At 54.1% G+C, this 20,570-nt stretch overlaps 2 protein-coding genes across 8 annotated transcripts; one reads left to right on the forward strand and one right to left on the reverse strand.

Moving 5' to 3' along the window:
• Positions 1 to 1,598: 1,598 nt before the first annotated feature.
• On the reverse strand, positions 1,599 to 6,793 carry S100A2 (S100 calcium binding protein A2). Of its 7 annotated transcripts, none has more exons than XM_045983098.1 (3): positions 6,674 to 6,793; positions 2,806 to 2,973; positions 1,599 to 1,836 (listed from the first exon to the last, which is right to left on the reverse strand). In XM_045983098.1, exons 2-3 carry the CDS (start codon positions 2,944 to 2,946, stop codon positions 1,684 to 1,686), a joined length of 294 nt encoding a protein of 97 aa, XP_045839054.1. In that variant the 5' UTR covers positions 2,947 to 2,973; positions 6,674 to 6,793; the 3' UTR covers positions 1,599 to 1,683. The 7 variants fall into 7 exon arrangements, with proteins under 7 accessions (XP_045839054.1, XP_045839055.1, XP_045839052.1 ...); XM_045983099.1 differs by lacking the exon at positions 6,674 to 6,793 and adding an exon at positions 6,605 to 6,626; XM_045983096.1 differs by lacking the exon at positions 6,674 to 6,793 and adding an exon at positions 4,893 to 5,000.
• A 13,100-nt stretch (positions 6,794 to 19,893) lies between these two features.
• Positions 19,894 to 20,443, forward strand: LOC123928227 (programmed cell death protein 5-like). Its single transcript, XM_045983310.1, has one exon. The coding sequence runs from the start codon at positions 19,940 to 19,942 to the stop codon at positions 20,315 to 20,317; it is 378 nt and encodes a 125-aa protein (XP_045839266.1). The 5' UTR covers positions 19,894 to 19,939; the 3' UTR covers positions 20,318 to 20,443.
• Positions 20,444 to 20,570: the final 127 nt, after the last annotated feature.

The raw sequence follows: 20,570 nt of genomic DNA on the forward strand, positions 1-20,570 counted from the left end.
GCGGAAGTCATGGTCACCCAGATTGGGGCCTGGCAGAGGTAACAAGACCCTGGATCTCACACTGATGCCTTAACAGGGTGAGACATGGCGGTCTTGGGAGGGAGGTAACTACGTTCTACACGTGGTTGCTAGAAGTCAGACGATGGTATACAGCCTCCAAGATGGCCTCCGTCGATTTTGTGCTACTGCCCCTCACGTGCAAAGATGGAGCCTCACTCCCTTCCCCTTGAATCTGGGCCGGCCTAACGACTTGATCGATAGAATGCAACCTAAGTGACGTTCTTGGATTTCTGAAATGAATCTTAAGATGCCCCACAGCCCCCACTGGGACACCTTGGGCTGCTCCCTTGGGGGCCACTCCCTGTCAGAACCTAGGTGCCACGCTCTGAGAAGCCCAAGCCGCACCGAGGGGTCATGGTAGGCGCTCCAGACAGCTGCCAGAGAGCTCCCGGCTCCCAGCTCCCAGCTAACCGCCGGCGCCGGCTGCTGGGCGCGTTGAATAAGCTGCCTTGGAAGCTGAATGAATTCGAGCTTTCAGATGACTCCAGCTCCACATCTGTCTGCAGCTGCTTGAAAAACCCTAAATGAGAACCCACTGACCGAATGCCGTCTCCTTATATAGGCCCTTGACAGATAACACATCTGTTTTAATTTACCAAGTGTAGGGGGATTTGTAATGCAACGATAGGTCGCCAGAACAGCATCTCTAAGTCACTGAACCAAACCTCAACTGCGTATCTCACACTTCTTTTATAAGGCGTTTAAATCCTAATTTATTTATGCCATTCTTAGTTGGGTTACCTGTGCCTTACAACTGTGTACGTTCCTAACTGGTAGAGAATTTGGTAACTAGAAGTGGGATCCATTAAAAAGCGAGCGAGAGAGAAGCTAACATGGGTAATTAATTGAGGAGAAGAAAGAATAAAATACCAGGATCTCACCTTTGGTGGCCGGAAAGTCAGTGACCTTGTTAGGAGGTGGCAAAGCGTTCGGTCAGGCTGTCACCTGCTGGACCAACCTCGCTCCAAGTGTAGGGAAAATGGTAGGAAAAAATCAGAGTGTTGATAAGAGTTAGCGCCTGGTAGCTTTCAGCAGAGACCCACAAGAGAAGGATGAACTCAAACTGGAGCCCATCTGAAAGCAGGAATCAAAAGAAATACAACTTTGCTGAAACAGGGCCACTGCCTGTGGCCTGCAACCTGATCAGAAGTCTTCAGTGAGAAGGTCTGCTGGGTTGTTTAGATGCCTTCCGCCTCTCGAACAGACCCTAGTACCACTGACGGCTCACAGTATGCACGTCAAGGTCTGTCCTTTGTTCAGAGCACACCCTTCCTTCTCTGTTAGCATTTTCCATTTTTAGGAAAGGACGGTGATGGTGGATGGTATTTTATATCTTTATTTGGAAAAAAATATTAGCAAACTATCTCAAATTTTTACCGGTATTTGAAATACCAAACTCTGGGACTCGAGGTGCAGCTCTGGCCTTGGGGAGCTTTCCAGAAGAGTCAGAGCCCAGAGGGGTGGGATCTAAGGATGCTCTTATGGTCCAGCAACCCAACTCAGCCAGCCAGGGGCATCCCTGAGCAATTAAAACATGATCAACAGAAACATTTATTGGGTACAAAAGGGGTAGCTAGAGTCCTCGTGGGCCCAGGGGGCCCGTGGCCAAGCGGGAGTCCCACTTCACAGCCGGTCCGGGGCATCCTGGAAGAACTCGTTGCACATGATAGTGACCAGGGCCAGAAAAACAGCATACTCCTGGAAGTCCACCTGCTGGTCACTGTTCTCGTCCAGGTCGCCCATCAGCTTCTTCAGGCCCTCCTCGTCTACCTTCTCCTGAAAGTGAGACCGAACGGTTCAGAGGCTGCTCCCCACCCCACACCCCTACGGGTCAGAGCCCAGCCCTCCCTTGGCACTGCGCAGTGGGTGAGTGGTGGGCAGGGCGCCCCCGGGAGCTATAAAGAGGCCCCATGAGTGAGGACAGGTGGGCGTTCACTGGGAAGGTCTCCAGCTGACCCTGCTGGGAGCAAGGAGCACCCAGGTCTTTCCTCGCCCAGCAAGGTGGGCATCACTCTCCCACTTCACTGATGAAGAAACTAAATATGTTTGAATTCAGAAAAGGCAAACATTTTACTTATTTATTTTTAAAGATTTTATTTATTTAATTGACAGGCGGAGATCACAAGTGGGCAGAGAAGCAGGCAGAAGGAGAGGAGGAAGCAGGCTCCCTGCTGAGCAGAGAGTCCTGGGATCATGACCTGAGCCCAAGGCAGAGGCTTGAACCCACTGAGCCACCCAGGCGCCCCAAGGCAAACATTTTAATACCAGCCAAAATGAAACCAAATTAGAAAAGCTTAACAAAAAGAAATTGTTAAAGAAATATAGGGCATGCCCCACAAGTTCAAAGCCTGAGACCTGACTTCTTTAATTCTTCAATACAGGGTCAATACAGGGCAGGGGAGGGGCCAACGGAAAGCGGACAGCATTTCTCTGCCACTGCCCGGGCGCACCCGTGTCTCCCAACGCAGCTTTGAGTTTGGCACGTGGCACGGAAAGAGCGAGAGCTGTGTGCTCTCGGGCCGGTCACCTCCCCTCTCTGGGCTTTGGCTTGACCCAGGCAGGGTATTGGACAGATGGACAGCTGTCCCTCCTCTGGAGAGCCACAGGGACAGCAGGGACAGGGCACGCCCACATGCCTGGGCCCCAGCCAACCCCCCCCATGAGGTCACGCCCTGTGTCTGCTTCACCAGGTGCACACACACACACACACACACCGGGACCCCCACCCCAGCCAGCCCCACTCACCCCAACAAAGCTGGGCAGCTCCTTGTGCAGAAGTGCCTTCATCTCGGCCTTACTCAGCTTGAACTTGTCACCCTCCTGGCCCGAGTACTTGTGGAAGGTGGCGACCATCACAGCCAGGGCCTGCTCCAGGGGACTGGACATCTTGGATCTGGGGCCACAGGGGTGGATCTGGGTGGCAGGTGATGGGGACATTCAGCCCAGCTCACAGGACACTTTGCCCTTGTGCCCCAAAGTGCCTCTCCAAACCCCTCTCTGCCTCTCCCCTGAGACCATTCCTCCCTAAGAGTCGTCTCCCCCAGACGAGGGACCCCGAAGGCCAGAGGAAGTGTCCAAGTATGTTTCCTCCACTGGACCAAGGACCCTCAAAGGAGAGAGACGGACCTTCCCACACACTGGAGACCCCTGAGCCGAGGGCGCTGTCTCCATCAGACAGTGCAGAGGTGAAGGCCCCTGAGCGACCCTCCCCACCAGGGAGGATCCTATGGGGATTGGTACTAAAGGAATGACATGTCCTGGGCCCTGGGAACGGCAGGACAGAACTCAGGCCATCCTTTCCATGACTCTGCCTCTGAGAATGCTCTGAGCAGCCCCCAGGGGGCTTAGGGGGAGCGCTGGGGTGAGGCCCTGAAACCGGCGTCAGTGGTAAGTAACGTCCTGGGCCCGCCCGGCTAGCTCTGCCTTCTCACTCGGGTAGAGAAGGGAAGGGGCAGAGGGCCGGGCACCACAGCTCCTCAGGGCGGGGACCCAGGCAGGCCCACACACTTGAGATCCCTGGCTCTTGTCCCTTAAGTCCCGATGGACTCCAGGACTTTGGAAAAACAAAACCCAAGACTCTCGTTAAAGCACCACCCTCCACACCTCCTATTCCTGGGCCTAGGCCCCCAGAAGGGTTTCTAGACGGCGATGCGCAGACCGTGAGACCCAAGAGAAGGCCTCAGAGCAACCTGTAAACTGAGACCTCACAGAAGAGCCTGGAACAGCCCTCAGTTGGGCACATCACACAAAGTCCCCCAAAGGGAGGGACCCAGAATGAAAAAACTGCAGACAAAGACTGAGACCACGGGCACCCCCAACCAGCCCTCAGCAAGACAGAGGCACTCACCAGACCAGATGACAGAGAGGCTCTGGAAGGGAAGCAAAGGGCCAAGCGCCCACACTGGGGTTTATATGCCTACCGCACTGGCCCCCAACCTGGCATTTGAAGGAAATCAAACCTGCCCTAACCTGATCAGCCAAAGCCTGGCCTCCTGCCACCCCAGCCGCTCCCTGCCGGGCTGCGCCCTCCCAGAGACCTCCGGCTCCACCACTAGAGGAAGGCTGAGCGGGATTGAGGGGGGCGGGGGGGGGCGGTGTCCAGGAAGGGGAAGGGGTGGCCTGGGCCCAGGGTGAGGGGCGGTCGCCCCTGTCTGTGGCCCTCAGGCTGGGCCTTGCTCATATGACACATACTTGCCAGGCACAGCTCACTTGTGAGTCAGAGGCTCCAGGCCTCCAGGGACTTCCCAGGCCTCTGTGTGTGTGTGTGTGTGTGTGCACACCCGCGTGCAAGCTGTCTTCGGGGACTCACTGGGGGGAGCTTCGAAGCTGGCCGCGAACTCTGCTGGTAGTAAGGGAAGCACCTTCCCACCTTACGCGGCCCCTGTGGGTGGGAAGGCGCCGGGAAGGAGCCAGGGAAGGGGGAGAGACGGCCGAGCGGCCGGTGCGCTGTAAGGACGCCCCTGGAGGGTCCAAACGGAGACGGGAAGGCTTGGGGGGCGGGCAAGTGCGCAGGAGCTGGACAGCTCCCGGAGCAAGAGGCCCGCGCCGGGCAGGCCACAGTCACCGCCCTCCTCACCCAACCCCTGCAGGCCCCGTCCCGCACCCGGAGAAAGGCCAGCGCTGCAGCGAGTCAGGACCCAATCCAGGGGGGATTTTTAGAGAAGACGGGGCTTCGGGCTGCCCCCTGCCAGGCGCCCCGCCGGCCGCCGCCCTTGGTCTTCCCCCACCAGTCTGGGCACCGCCCTTCCGGCCAGCCAACAGGCTCCCTTCCCCCTCCAGAAGTCCAGCAGCTTCTTTCCCTTCCCCCAACGCCCCAGGGCTAGGTGACTCACCCCCTGTTCCAGGCCCAGATGCCCAGGCAGTGACTCAGCGGAGCACGCCTCCTCCCGGAAGGCCCCAGCTGTGCTTGCAAACCCCAGCCCACCCTGGGAGGGGAGGGTGCCAGCATGGGAGCTTGGCCTCAGACACCACAGAGGACCTGGGACTGAGAACTGATCCTTCAGATAGATGCCAGGCTGCTCTCTCCTGGGGCCGCCTTGGGGCTCGGGCAGCCTGAGCGTGCAGATGGGGTCGGCCCTTGGAGCCCTGGGGTTCCCAACTTTCTCAGGAACACCCCCCACCCTGCCATGCTACTGCTCCTCCCTATCAAGCCCTATTTCTTGTAGAGCTTGAAACAAAAGTCCTTCACCCCGAGGGTAAAACCCGGTGGGCACCATTCATGACCTTTTGCACTACTTCCATTTCGACTCAGGACTTTGGTGAATGCCTGTGAGGTGCAGGTATCACAGTGGCCCCCATGGCTCCTCCCCAGGCCGGGAGGTGAGGTGCTTGGACTCTGGCGCCTACCAGCTTCCCAACCCCTGCACACACACCCTAGCCTGGGTCCCTGCGCCTTGAGCACACCATACCTGCAGCTGGTGCTCTGAGACCCACTGGTTGTGCTGACCCCTGCTCCCCACCTCGCTGCCTATTGAAATCCCAGCTGTCCTTCAAAGGCCTGGTAAATGCCACCTACTTGGTGGAGACTTCCCCAGGCCCAGCCAGACCCCATCTCTATCTGCTCCATCCCACACAAGGACTCCTTTTGTCCTTGTGCACTAGCGCATCTGCTGTGGGCAGAATCATTCTAGTGCGAGTCTTCTCTTGCCTTCACCCCCACACGGTGAGCTCACTGGGCAGGGACTGGGTCTTACTGGTCTCTGCACGAACAAAGGTCCACGCATAGCCTGTGCCAACCACTGTTTATGATTACTGAGCACAGCGCGGGCGCTGGGGAAAGTATTCAGGACCCAAGGGACCTCCTCACCTCCCAAATCACAGCACAGGTTCTGTTACCAAATCATAACTTCTCCAGATCCCAGGAGTGGCCCTTAGACCCTGGGCTGGAAAACAGCTTCCGGAAGCTGCAAACCCCTGAGGAAACACCGGCTCCAGCCTGGGGCCTGGGGAGGGAGGGAGCTGAGCAAGGGCCCAGCAGCGGGGATGGAGATAGTGGAAACTGGGAGAGAAGGTCTGAGAGCCACAGAAACAGAAGGAAATGAGAGAGTGGAGAGAGCCGCTGATTACCAGGGCAGCACTTGGAGACTGTCCCTCCCCAGGAACGGAGGCCCAGATGGAGCCCATCCAGCGGCCAGATTCCTGAGATGCGTGCAAATCACCTTAATCCGCCACTAACTCACAGTGGGGGTTGAGTAACGCCCTCCCAGTCTGCAGAACAGAATGGGAGGGTTGGACAGAATGACCCAGAGTCCAATCCCGGTCCACATTCTCCAGGGGGCACAGCTGGGCCATGGGCACATCCCTAGCGGTGACTCTGCCCTCCCAGCTTGGATAGCTGGGTCAGGGCTCCCTGTCCACGCGGCTGCCTGGGCCAGAGGCCAGCCTCGTGTCCCCGCCTGGCTCCTGCCCCCTGGTGGTTGAGACCTGCGGTTGCCGGCGGGTCCCACCACCCCGCCCCAGTGCCGCCCCTCCTCCCTGCCCCCTGGCCCGCAGCCCTCCACCCCCTCTGCCCCTGCTCAGGAAGGAAGAGGCGGTGCTGACTCACCTGCAAGGGGCCTTCCCACACCCACACCCTCACACCTGCCTGACAGGTCAGCTGTTTCCTGGACAGTCCCTGCTAAAGGCCTTAAGCACCGGGCGGGAGAAGCGAGGTGGCCTAGGCCAGGGGCCGGCCACTGCCGAGCTTTGCCCACACACCCCTCTCCTCTCCCCCGGGCAGCGCAGAAGGAGAAGCGGCCCCAGGGTCGGGCCCCAGGCTGAAGCCCTGGCCTTCCCTCTGGTTCACCAGGTAACCCGGCCAGGTGCACCGCACCCTTGACCTTCCACCTTTCCACCACAAGGATCCGTTTTACTAGTCCTCTACCCCCCAAAAATGTATTTTGAAATGTTTTCTCTTTTTTCACGATTTTATTTATTTATTAAGAGAGAGTGAGTGAGCGTGAGAGATGCCGCCTCCGGACGGTGCTCGGGAGAATGAGACACAAAGAGAGTGGGGGCAGGGGCGACAGTCATTCTCCCGTGGGCGCAGAGAGAGATCACAGCTTGGAGGGGGAGCGGGCAGAGGGAGAGGGAAAAGCAGGGAGCCTGACTTTGGGCTGGATCCCAGGACTCCAGGATCAGGACCTGAGCGGAAGGCAGACACAACCCACCGAGCCACCCAGGAACCCCGCTTTGAAATATTTTCTCTTAACAAACTGCATTAAATAACGTCCCTAAGTACCCCTGATAGCATGATCAGCACACGGAAACTTGGTATCACATGCAATGATCCAGGGCGTTCCCAGGGCCGGCCACAGGGCTGACATCGGGGCGCACCTGCTGTGCGCTCCGTGATCTCTGTGCACTATTGCACTTAATTTACACGACTATCCCAGGAAATGGGTATAATCTCACCCACTTTACAGAGGAGGAAACTGAGGCTCAGGCAAGTTTGCCCAGGTTCACACAGTTAACAAGGCATGAGGAACATAGGCTGTCACAACAGAAAGCCTCCTCTGCAAGCCCCGATCCCTGGGAAGCCCTGGGAGCTCTAACCTTCCCACTCCAACAGGGCACACTGCCATTCTCTCCCCACACCCACACCGGCCTCCTGGCCCCATTGCTCAACCTCCCCAGAGCCCCGCCCCTCTCCCCTTGCCTTCGTTGAAAGCAGACTCGAAAGGACCCTTGCTCGGACCTTCCACCTCCCTTGGTAACCCTCCGTACCACGGATGCCACCACCGTCCACCCGATGACCCACACCAGAAACCTGGCTGTCCGCCCGCTTCCCTCCACTGCCCTCCACGGCCTTCTCAGTGCTGCTTGTCGCTGTCCCACTGCCCGAGTGTGGTTGTAGACACAGCCGGACCCTTCTCCTGCCCCGGCCTTGTCCCCCACACCCCCTTCTCAGCTCTGCCACCAGAGTGATCTTCCTAAATCCACACGTGAGCATGTCAGCGCTCGGGGGAAAGCCTCGTGTCACCACTCTGAGGAGGAGGCTGCCAAGCGTAACAAGGCCTCCCCGGCACCAACGTCACTGACGCCCAGACCACCCACTCCGTCATTCTCTCCGAGAGCCCTTCCTCCCTTTGCTCCCTGTCCGTCTCCCAGCGGCCCTTTAAACCCAGCTCTGAGATCATCTCTGTTCCGAACCCCGAATCCCCGCCCTGGCCTCCCCGTGTCCTAGAGCACACGCGTGCACAGGCTCACTCACACACACACATGCACTTGTGCACACAATCACACACACTCACACATATGAACTCGCTTGCATGCGCGCTCACTCACACATGCACGCTCACGATTCCATGCACATGCGTATACACACGCGCGCTCACACTCACACATGCACACTCACGCTTTCATGCACACGTGTACACACGCGCGCGCTCACACACATACACACTCACGCTTCCATGCACACGCATATACACGCGCGCTCACACTCACACATGCACACTCATGCTTTCATGCACACGCGTACACACACGCACGTTCACACACACATACACGCTCACACTTCCATGCACACGCGTATACACATGCGCGCTCTCACTCACACATGCACGCTCATGCTTTCATGCACACGCGTACACACACGTGCGCTCACACACACATACACGTTCACGCTTCCATGCACACGCATATACACATGCGCGCTCTCACTCACACATGCACGCTCACGCTTCCATGCACGTGCATATACACACTCACACTCACACATGCACGCTCACACTTCCATGCACACGCATATACACACGCACACACACGCACACTCGCGCTTCCATGCACACGCGTATACACACACGCGCTCACACACATGCACTTGTCTCGCGTGCGCACACATACGCGTGCGTGTGCACACTCACATAGGGAGCTGTTCCTCCCATGGACCCCACTAGCCCCCTGCCCTGTAACAGGGACTTCGATAAGACTGTTTATGTGTCTCCCCCACTAGACTGGGCTGCTGGTAAACACTGAGTCTCGTCCATTCCCAGTGTTGTGCCCGAGTTTCCGCGTCCGAGAGACCGCCAAGGAGCCAACACCGATGCAGTCGCACGAGGGTTTATCTGACAAGCTGAAGCTTGGGCCCAAGTGTACCCGACGCAGCGGAGGAGGGACTTGGACCCCGAGCTTAGTTAAGGCAGCGGTATTTATGGGTTCCTGTTACTAAAGCAGGGTGGGGGGTCTCTGGAACCAAAGCAGGGTGGGGGTTACTAAAGCAGGTGGGGGAAAGTTCAGCCCAGGGGCGCAGGGGTCTGCGATGGCTGCCGGAGCTAAGGTGGCTGTACTCATGCTGAGGCCAAACCTGAGGTGGGATGGCCTTGATTTTCTCGGCCTCCACACCAGTACCCGCAGGGCTTGACACAGAGCAGGTGTTCGGCGGACGGCCAGTGCTGCCCCTCCTCGCCTCCCCTCAGCAGCGCATTTCCAGACCAGGCTCTACCGCACCCCAAACCCTTCTAGAAGCTGATTTGCTGTCTTTGCCACCTCCCCGCTCGCTCCCCTGTCACCAGATGCTTCCTTCTTGCCCGGGCCAGTGCTCTGGGGAGGAGGCAATTTAACACCCACTCCCCAGAGGGGCTTCTAGGGGCCCCTAGAAGGGGGCCCTTTCCACAAGGAAAGGGTGAGAGTCTGCGCATTGGTGTTCTGTCGGCCAGCCAGCTGCACCCTCCTCACCTGCCCGTGAGCCCACGCCCCAGGGCCAGGGTGCAACTGGAAAAGGTAGGGAAGGTGAGTCTGGGAAGCCACAGGAGAGGAGCACACCATTAACTAGACTCATGTCTCAGGGGATACGGTCAGGGACAAACCACGCCCTGTGCCCCCATCTCCAGCCACCCCGCCAACACCCATGTCCTTGTGAGGAAAGCAGACAGTCCCCTGGCACTGCCGGACGTCCGTTAGGGGACTTGCTTCCCCACTCACAAGCCCTGACAGAGGCCTGCTGTCTGACTCAGAAGCCACCCTCCCCCGCCCGCAGGTTCCTGGCGTCCTCGCTCAGCCTGGAGCCCAGCCGCTATTCCAGCAAGCGCCCAGGCCTAGGCAGCAGGTTTCGACGTTTGTCAGAATGGATTTTCCAAGGATGGAAGATGTCATCTGGTAAGATCAGTGCCAGCAGGAATCAACATGAAGCAGGAAGAATAACCACTTTCCCAGAAACACCCAACACAAGAGAGGCGCTCCATGTGTTCGGATAAACGCAGGCAGCGTCCCAAATCTCAGAGAGGGACTAAGGGCTGCTTCAAAAAAAGAAAGTTGACTCAGTAAGGTGAGCAGTGATCTTAAAAGTGATAGGGCGTTGCTCATGAGGAAGTGGTTTAAAGAGACATGTTTGAAGAGATCGACGTGTAATACTAGGAAATGGTGAGCCATCAGAGGAGACAGATTCTGGATTTTAACGTCGGCCTCACCGTGTTCTCCTCCTATCAGCCAGGATCTCCCAGGGCAGGAAGCCCCATGCAAGCTCGCCGGAGCAGGAGCGGAGCTGGGCTGCTTGCAGAACTGCCGATCTCACGGAGGGGATTCAAGGCCCAGTTCCCGGTGCCCCAAACACCACACCGTTCAAACTCTTCAGTGCGGCCCTCAAGGACCCAACTCTCCGATTCATTCTTCATGCATACCCTCAGCAAATATGTATTCATTAGTGACACCGCACTAGGCCCTGGGAACGCACTGGTGACCAAGACAAACAGAGCCATCGCGCAGGCAGAGTACATAATCACACGGGGAAGATGGGCCCTGAGTGTAGCGTGCGGGTCCCAGTCAGGGCAATGGACAAAAACCGCCAGGTGTGAGGAGACTCATCCCCACGGCAGGTGGATGGGGAGGGACTCACGGAGGAGGAGGAGTCGCCCACACAGGGAGGGGAGGGTGTGTTCCAGGCTTGGCCCTGGGTTGGAAGGGAGTTCGGGGTGTGAAAGGAGAGAAGAGTGACATGAGGGCAGAAGGGCATGAGATGGGATTAGAAAGTCAGGAGGGGTCAAATCATGCAGGGCCTTGTAAGGCCATGGTCAAGAGTTTAGATTTGAGGGGCGCCTGGGTGGCTCAGTGGGTTAAAGCCTCTGCCTTCGGCTCAGGTCATGATCCCAGGGTCCTGGGATCGAGCCCCGCATCGGGCTCTCTGCTCGGCAGAGAGCCTGCTTCCCTTCCTTTCTCTCTGTCTGCCTCTCTGCCTACTTGTGATCTCTGTCAAATAAATAAAATTTAAAAAAATTTTTAAGAGTTTAGATTTTATTCTAAGTACAACAGGAAGCCATTGGAAGGCTCCTGCTGGGTCAGTCAGAAGAGTGTACGACTCTTAATCTCGGGGTCATGAATTCAAGCCCCACACTGGGCATGGAGCCTACTTAATAATTACTATTATTATTTTTTAGGGGCGCCTGGCTGGTGCAGTCGGTTGAGCGTCCAACTCTTGATTTTGACTCAGGTCAAGCCCCACGTCAGGCTCCACACTCAGGGGGGAGTCCACTTGTCAGTCTCCCTCCCCCTCTGCTAGTCCATCCCCCATGTCTACTCTCTCTCTAATAAGTAAATTTAAAAATAAATAAAATCTTTTAAAATAATAACCTTTTCTAAACAGATGATTCTTTAAAAAGATGACTTTTTTTAATTTTTAAAAAAATTTTTTTTAAATTTTGGGACACCTGTGTGGCTCAGTGGATTAAGCCACTTCAGCTCAGGCCATGGTCTCAAAGTCCTGGGATTGAGCCCCGAATCTGGCTCTCTGCTTGGCAGGGGGTCTGCTTCCCCCTCCCTTTCTACTTGACTCTCTGTTTACTTGTGATCTCTCTCTCTACCAAATAAATAAAATCTTTAAAAAAACAATAAAAAGATGATTCTGGGGAATTCTCCATGGAAGATGGCAAAGTAAAGGTATTTTTGTATCTCTGCTTCAGAGCCTCACTAAGAATAAGCAAACACAACAAAATGTAAAGAGAAGACAAGACCACGTTCAATGAAACTTGTATGACTCAAAGCCACAAATCATGAAGGGCACCTGTCAAATGTATTTATGGTGGATCTAAGCAAGGGCGTTACGTGAAAGCAGGAACATGCTGCCCTAACCTTTGGGTGGGACACCCCCTTCAAGGGTACCCAGTGTCCCTTTGACTGAAGCAGGAATACCGAGGTTGAGAACAGGCTGAGGAGAGGTTCCCCCTGGAGACCTAGTTTGACACCTCAGGACAGCAGGGAAGGAAGCTTAAGAAGAAACCACGGGATGACGCTCCTATTGCTTTGTGACATGGCCTCCCAGTCTAGGATGAATCCAGCGGGAACAGGACAAGACACAGAGAATGTCCGAGTGTGTGCTCCCAGGCTTACTGTGACACGACCCCATCTCCCAAGAGCCAAACCCTGAGAGGAGCTGTGCGCCTCCACACACCCGCGGGTTCCATCTGAACCCACTTACTCTCACCCCATTCCACAGCACACCACCCTTCAGGTGATAACTAGCTCGTGCGAAGTAAATAATAATCAGAAAGGATCATCTCAGGACACCTGCGTGGCTCAGTCTTTAAGCCTCTGCCTTCGGCTTAGGTCCTGATCCCAGAGTCCTGGGATCAAGCCCCAGGGTAGGCTCTGTGCTCAGCAGGGAGCCTGCTTCCTCCTCTCTCTCTGCCTGCTTCTCTACCTACTTGTGATCTCTGACAAGTGAATAAATAAAATCTTTAAAAAAAAAGATTAAAATAGGGGCCCCTGGGTGGCTCAGTGGGTTAAGCCTCTGCCTACGGCTCAGGTCATAATCTCAGGGTCCTGGGTTTGAGCCCTGCATCTGTTCAGCAGGGAGCCTGCTTCCCCTCCCCCCTCTCTCTCCGCTTGCCTCTCTGCCTACTTGTGATCTCTGTCAAATAAATAAATAAAATCTTTAAAAAATAAAAAATAAAAATAAAAAAATAAACACCAAAGGACCAATAACAGAACCTCAAAATATAAAAAGGAACAACTATCAACCCTTTTGGAAGAAATAAATAAATAATGATTAGAGATTTGGGGCTTTTTAAGTTTATTTTTTTAAGATTTTATTTATTTATTTGACAGAGAGCGAGAACTCACAAGGAGGCAGAGCCCAACTTGGGGCTTGATCCCAGGACCCTGAGACCATGACCCGAGTGGAAGGCTGAGGCCCAACCCGCTGAGCCACCCAGGCACCCTTGGTTAGAGATTTTAACATACTCTTCTCAGAAACTGAACAATCAAGGAGATAAAAATAGAGATATAAGATAGCTGAATAATCGTACTGATGAATTGAAGTCACTGGCAAATACAGACTTCTACACTCAAGAAAGAGAAAACAGGGGCGCCTGGGTGGCTCAGTGGGTTAAAGCCTCTGCCTTCAGCTCAGGTCATGATCTCAGGGTCCTAGGATCGAGCCCCACATCGGGCTCTCTGCTCTGCAGGGAGCCTGCTTCCTCCTCTCTGCCTGCCTCTCTGTCTGCTTGTGATCTCTGTCTGTCAAATAAATAAAATATTTTTAAAAAAAAGAAAGAGAAAATACACATTCTTTTCTAACACATGTAGCTCATGTAATATTGAATATGCTTTAGGACACAAAAGAAGTCTCAATGAATTCCAAAGAATCATTATTTTATGGACTAAATTATAATTATACTTTCTTACTCTTAAGTAATAAAGATTTCTTTTTTTTTTTAATATTTTATTAATTTGACAGAGAGAAATCACAAGTAGGCAGAGAGGCAGGCAGAGAGAGAGGAGGAAACAGGCTCCCTGCGGAGCAGAGAGCCCGACGCGGGGCTCGATCCCAGGACCCTGGGATCATGACCTGAGCCGAAGGCAGAGGCTTTAACCCACTGAGCCACCCAGGCGCCCCAATTAAGTAATAAAGATTTCTAATTAATAGATGATATAAAAGAAGGAGGAAAAAGCTGCAACAGTCCTAATATTTACCAACAAGTGTACGGGTAAAGTAGAGCGTATTCAAGCATGGAAATACGATACAATAGTGAGAATTAAGGGCTCCGTCAATATGGATAAATCTGCTGTTGTTGTTTTTAAAGATTTTATTCATTTACTTGACAAAGAGAGAGGGATCACAAGTAGGCAGAGAGGCAGGTGGGGCGGGGGTGGGGGGGAGGCAGGCTCCCCGCCGAGCAGGGATCCCAATGTGGGGCTCGATCCCAGGACCCTGAGACCATGACCTGAGCCGAAGGCAGAGGCCCCAATCCACTGAGCCACCCAGGCGCCCCGATAAATCTGTTATTTTAAGCAAGAAAAGACTTTGCAGAAGAATCTATACATTATGTTATCACTTACATAACGTGCAAAAACACACAATACGGGGCGCCTGGGTGGCTCAGTGGGTTAAGCCTCTGCCTTTGGCTCAGGTCGTGATCTCAGGGTCCTGGGATTGAGCCCTGCATGGGGCTCTCTGCTCAGCGGGGAGCCTGCTTCCTCCTCCTCTCTCTCTCTGCCTACTTGTGATCTCTGTCAAATTAAAAAAAAAAAAAAAGTCCATTTTTGTGGCTTTTTCCTGTAAGTCCCTCTCTCAGTCTTCCTAGCTGCACATACTTCGAGAAACCCCACCGTGCTCACCCAACGTCAGCCCTTATTTCTGGGTGGTGGAGTAGTGACCACTTTGTTGCATCCGTGTTTGCTCATTGTCTACCTGTGGTTGCTGCTGGGTTCATGGATGTGGATCACAGACTCTGTAAAAAAGAAGCAGAAAAGATGAGCCGAGCAGGTGTTTCTAAGGAGAGGCTGAAGCAGGACAAGTGGGAAGCGGAGACTGGCCCCCGTGGGGTGGGGGTGGCTGGTCTGATGGGAGGAGCTGCGGAGAGGGAAGGAAGAGGAGGGATGGGAGAACGATTTTGGAGGTTGAACTTGCTGACAAACTGGGTCTAGGGAGTGAGCAGGAGGAAGACAACCAGAGTTGACCTGAGGGCCTGAGTGGATGGCGGTACCATTGCTATGTGGGGTTAGCGCGGATTTGGAGGGAAAACCAGGAGTCGTTGGTGGACTGGTCGGCTTCAGATCCTGTGAGACATACTGCAGCCCGTCTGTGTGCCGGACCGTGAGGACGTCCCCACACAACACAACAGTCGGTGCGACCTTCCCTCAGGGAGCTTGGCTGCTGCTGATGAGGAAAAGCCAGACACACGAGGGAAGCATATGGTATTTCAAAAGTTACAAGGGCAGTGTTGTGGGGGATGCCAGAAGGAGGGAGAGCCTGCGAGGAGGCTCCGTTTAAAGGAAAGTGGCCACCGAAGGCTCCACAGAGCAGCCACGTGAAAGCTAAGGCCTCAAGGGGAAGCGGTAGGTCACGGCCGAATGGTGGGGTGTGGCGGGGGACAGGCTCCAGAGCTACCGGGGGCCTCGGAGACACGGGAAAGACCGGCTTTCACTCTGAGGCAAAAGGGGAGCTCCTGGGAGATTTTGAGCATAAGAGGGACGTGATCTGATTCACATTTTAAAAGAATCGCTCTGGCTGCGGTGCGAGGATATGAGACGAAGACGAACGCGCTCGCCCCGGTCCGTGCAGGGTGTGCCCCGACCCCGCGGGACGGCGGGAACGGCAGGCAGTCGCCAACCCCATCCGCAGTGCTTCTTCCTGGACATGCAGAGTCGACGACTCAGTCTCCCTCACAAACCAGGCCGAGCCACAGAGGAGCACAATGCCGTGCAGGAGGTGGACAGCGTGGACACGGGACCCTCCGTGACACTACTACCCACCTGAACACACACATTTGGGGCATCAGTTGGGCAAAGGAAGGGGGACTGCTGTGTACGTCCCTCTAAAGGGGCAGGGGGACACGCTGGGAAATAATTAGAGAACGATTACAGCGGCGCCTGGGGGCTCAGTTCTTAAGCGCCTGCCTTCAGCTCAGGTCCTGATCCCAGAGTCCCAGGATCCAGCCTCTGGCTCCCTGCTGGCGGGAAGCCTGCTTCTCCCTCTCTCACTCCCCCTGCTTGTGTTCCCTCTTTCTGTGCGTGTGTGTCTCTCTCAAATAAATAAATGGAATCCTAAAAAGAAAAAGAGGGGGGTCGCCTGGGTGGATCTGCCCTTAAGCCTCTGCCTTCGGCTCAGGTCATGATCCCAGGGTTCTGAGATGGAGTCTCACATCTTGCTCTCTGCTCTGCGGGGAGCCTGCTTCTCCCTCTCCCTCTGCCGCTCTCCCTGCTTGTGCTCTCTCTCCCTCTCTATCTGTCAAATAAATAAACAAAATCTTAAAAAGAAAAAAAAAGACGGAGTGAGAGATGACAGGACTTGGATGACTGTGGCAGCCGTGAAGGGGAGAGATGCCAGTGATTCTGGACACATTTTGAATGCAAAATAGGCAAGATTTCAGACCGGCTAAATGTGCCATGTGAGAAGTGAAAGGAGGCAAGAACACTGCATGTTTCTGTCCTGAGAGGCCAGGAGAATGGGGCAGAAGGGAAGGGGCAGGGGGAGAGCGCGGGGAGGCTGTCTGGAGAGTGCCTTTGGACATGAGAAGCTTGAGCTGCAGTTCAGACAGGGCTGTTCTCAGTCGGGTTCTGCCCCTTGGCCAGCTCGTGGGGACCCAGCCCCTTAGAGCTCCCATACCCCACTCTGGGAGCTCATGGCTCCTCCTCCCTGTTTAAGGCTTTCTTTATGGGCCTGTTTGTTTGCTGATGGCATCTGCAGCCAGGCAGACTCCAAGCCCCATGAAGGCAGAAGCCTGGCCCGCCAAGCGCTCTGCGTCAGGAGGTGCAGACCCCATGAACGGGCCTCCACCACTGCCACCTCGTTCAGGGGACAGCAAGCCTGGGATCAGACCACCGGATGCTCGGCTCAGCAGCTCTCGGGTCTCCAGCAAGCGCCTTGGCTTCCTCATCTGCAAAACGGAGAAGACAGGACTGATGTCATTGGGTTGTAGGGATTCGGGAGTTAATACATGCAAAATACTCAGAACAGGGACAGTAGGTGGGGCATCCAACTCTTGGTTTCTGCTCAGGTCACGATCTCGATCTCGGGGTCAGGGTCCTGAGATCCAGCCCTGTGTGGGGCTCTGCACTCAGCGCCAGTCTGCTTGGAATACTGTCCCCCTCTGCCCCTCCCCCCACACGCCCTCTCTCCCCCTCTCTCTCTCTCTCTAAAATAAACAAGTAAATCTTAAAAAAATAAATACTCAGAACAGCGCCTGGTATAGAATAAGTACTTGGTAAAATTTAGTTGTTCTTTGCTACTACTTGTTAAAAATTCCTCCTCCCTGGTCTCCTTGCATCCGCTCTGCCCTTCTGCTCTCAATTTTTTCATATTGCAACTGAGATTATTCCAAATGTAACTGCTCAGGTCTCAGGCTCAAGTGCATACACTCATTGCTGGAAAGAAAACATCCACGAGCGCCTGGATGGCTCAGTACGTTGAGTGTCTGCCTCTTGACTTCGGCTGGGCTGGGTTGGTGACCTCAGGGTTGTGAAATCAAACCCCACATGCATCTCTCTGCACCATATGGAGTCTACTTGGGATTCTCTCTCTCCCTGTCCTGTTCCTCCACCTCTAAACACAACAACGACAACAATCAGTGGTTACCGACCCCCAGTCCTGTCCCCCTCTCCAGCCTGGCCTCTTCTCTCTGTCCATTTCGCTCTTGAGCTCCAGCACCACCGAGCTTCCCTTAGAAACTCTGGCTCACCACGCTCCCTCCTGCCTCAGGGCCTTTGCACTGAAGGTCCCTGTGTCTGGGAAGCCCTTCTCCCCTCAGCTCTGCCCTTTGCCTGTGCTGCCCTTCTTGCCCATCTCAGCTCCAGCATGGTTCCCACCAAGGTGCTCCCCAATCCCAGAAGAGGTCACACTTCTTTGTCAAAAATTACCACAGAGGTGGGCCCCTGGATGGCTCAGCGAGTTAAGCATGGGCCTTCTGCTCAGGTCATGACCTTGGGGTCCTGGGATCGAGCCACGCATCTGGCTCCCTGGTCAATGGGAAACCTGCTTCTCCCTCTCCCTCTGCCTGCGGCCCCCCTGCTTGTGCTCTCTCTGTCAAATAAATCAATAAAATCTTTAAAGAAAAAAAGCCACCACAAATGTGGCCCTTCAGAAGTTACCCCCATTTGTTGGTGTGATCACGTGGTTATGAGCCGTCCTCCCCTCTAAACTGGAAGTCCTGGGATGTCAGGAAGCACATCTCTCCCTGCTGTTGCTGTGGCGCCTGCCCTGGGGGTCGCACACAAGCACTAGATTCGGAGAGAATGAATGAATGAATGAATGAATGAATGCGTCTTCCGCAGAAGCAACCACAGCCAACATACAGGGGCCATAAGGGGGCAGTCTTAGCCCATCGTAGTTCCTGGGGCCAAACCGCGGCCTGGGCAGCCCGCCCAGAGTTAGTGAAAGACCTCTGGGCTGGGAGGCACTGTGACCAGCCGCGTGTCCTTCGCTAAGTCCTGTCACCTCGGTGAGCCTCCATGTCTTCATCTGTAGAATGTGAGTGGGGATTCCTCCATCACAGGCTCTCAGGAGGACCAAGTGAGCCTTGGATTAGATTGTGGTTTCTTAAACTTTTTTTTTAAGATTTTATTTATTTATTTCCCAGAAAGAGAGAAAAAGAGAGCACAAGCAGGGGGAGCAGCAGGCAGAGGGAGAAGCAGGCTCCCCACTGAGCAGGAGGCCCGATGACATGGGGCTCCATCCCAGGACCCTGGGATCATAACCTGAGCCAGAGGCAGAGGCTTTAACCCACTGAGCCACCCAGGTGCCCCATGACTTTTTTTTTCTTTTAAGTAGGCTCCATGCCCAGTGTGGAGCCCAATGGCAGGTCTTGAATTCATGACCCTGAGATCAAGACCTGAGCTGAGATCAACAGACTGAGCCACCCGGGTGCCCCTAGAAGTCATAACTTTTTTTTCTTTTAAAGATTTTATTTATTTACTTCTCAGAGAGAGAGAGAGAGAGAGAGAGCACAAGCAGGGGGAGCAGCAGGCAGAGGGAGAACAAGGCTCCCCGCTGAGCAGGAAGTCCAACAGGACTCGATCCCGAGACTCTGAGATCGTGACCTAAGCCAAAGGCAGAGGCTTCACCGACTGAGCCACCCAGGCGAACCAACTTTGTAACATTTTTAAATAGAACCATTAAGACTGTTTTTTCTTTTTAAGGAGTATTTATTTGAGAGAGAGAAGTGGGGGGAGAGAGAGAGAGAGCACTTTGGGGATGGGGGAGAGAGAGATCAGCAAACAGGGGGAGGGACAGAGAGAGAGGGAAATGCTGAATATGGAGCCTGACGTGGAGGGTTGATCCCACAACCCCAACATCATGACCTGGGCCAGATGCTCAACTGACTGAGCTTCCCAGGCACCCCCAATAAGACCGTTTTAAGCGTGTGTTCATGAAATCTAAACCTCACAACGGTTTGATACCATCCATTTCCCTCCGCACACAGAAGATTCCTCAGGACACAGACACTGCGACAGCACCACACCCCTAGGGACCCACCAGACACACACAGACACTCCGCACAACAGCCGCTGAGTACACACTCCTCTCAAGTGCTCAGAGAACATTCTTCAGGACAAATCACATTTAGGGCACAAAACAAGTCAACAAAATTAAGAAGATTGAAATCCAACCAAATGTTTTTCTAATCACAGAGGAATGAGACTAGAAATCAATAGCAATAGGAGATCTAGAAAATTCAAATATATGTAGAAATTGAACCACCTGTAGACCAAAGAAGAAATCACAAGGGAAATTAGAAAATATCTCAAGACAAATAAAGTGAAAACACAGGGACGCCTGGCAGGCTCAGTCAGTAGAACAAGCACTCTTGATCTTGGAGTGGTGAGTTCAAGCCCCACGTTGGGCATAGGGGTTACTTAAAAAAAATTTTTTTAATAGAGGTGCCTGGGTGGCTCAGTGGGTTAAAGCCTCTGCTTTCGGGGAGAGCCCTCGGAGCGTGGTCGCGGCTGCTGGACCCCGGACTGCCGCACCATGGCGGAGGAGGAGCCGGAGGCACTGAGGAAGCAGAGGCTGGCCGAACTGCAGGCGAAGCATGGGGATCCTGGCGATGCAGCACAACAGGAAGCAAAGCCCAGGGAAGCAGAAATGAGAAACAGTATCTTAGCCCACGTCCTGGATCAGTCGGCCCGGGCCCGTTTAAGTAACTTAGCACTTGTAAAGCCTGAAAAAACTAAAGCAGTAGAGAATTACCTCATACAGATGGCAAGATATGGACGACTAAGTGGGAAGGTAGCAGAACAAGGTTTAACAGAAACCCTTGAAAAAGTAAGCCAACAAACCGAAAAGAAAACCACAGTTAAATTCAACAGAAGAAAAGTCATGGACTCTGATGAAGAGGACGATTATTGAAATTTAAGATGTTTAGAGACTGGAACTTATTGTTCTAGGACAGATAATACTGGGTAGAAGTGATCTGATTGTTTACTTTGTTTATTGTCTATATGCCTTTTAAAAAAATAAACTTGTTATGCAAAATAAAAAAAAAAAAAGCCTCTGCTTTCGGCTCAGGTCATGATCTCAGGGTCCTGGGATCGAACCCCACATCAGGCTCTCTGCTCAGTGGGGAGTCTGCTTCCCTCTCTCTCTCTCTGCCTACCTCTCT

Source organism: Meles meles, chromosome 17 (genome assembly GCF_922984935.1).
Source record: "Meles meles chromosome 17, mMelMel3.1 paternal haplotype, whole genome shotgun sequence".
Lineage (NCBI taxonomy): Eukaryota > Metazoa > Chordata > Mammalia > Carnivora > Mustelidae > Meles > Meles meles.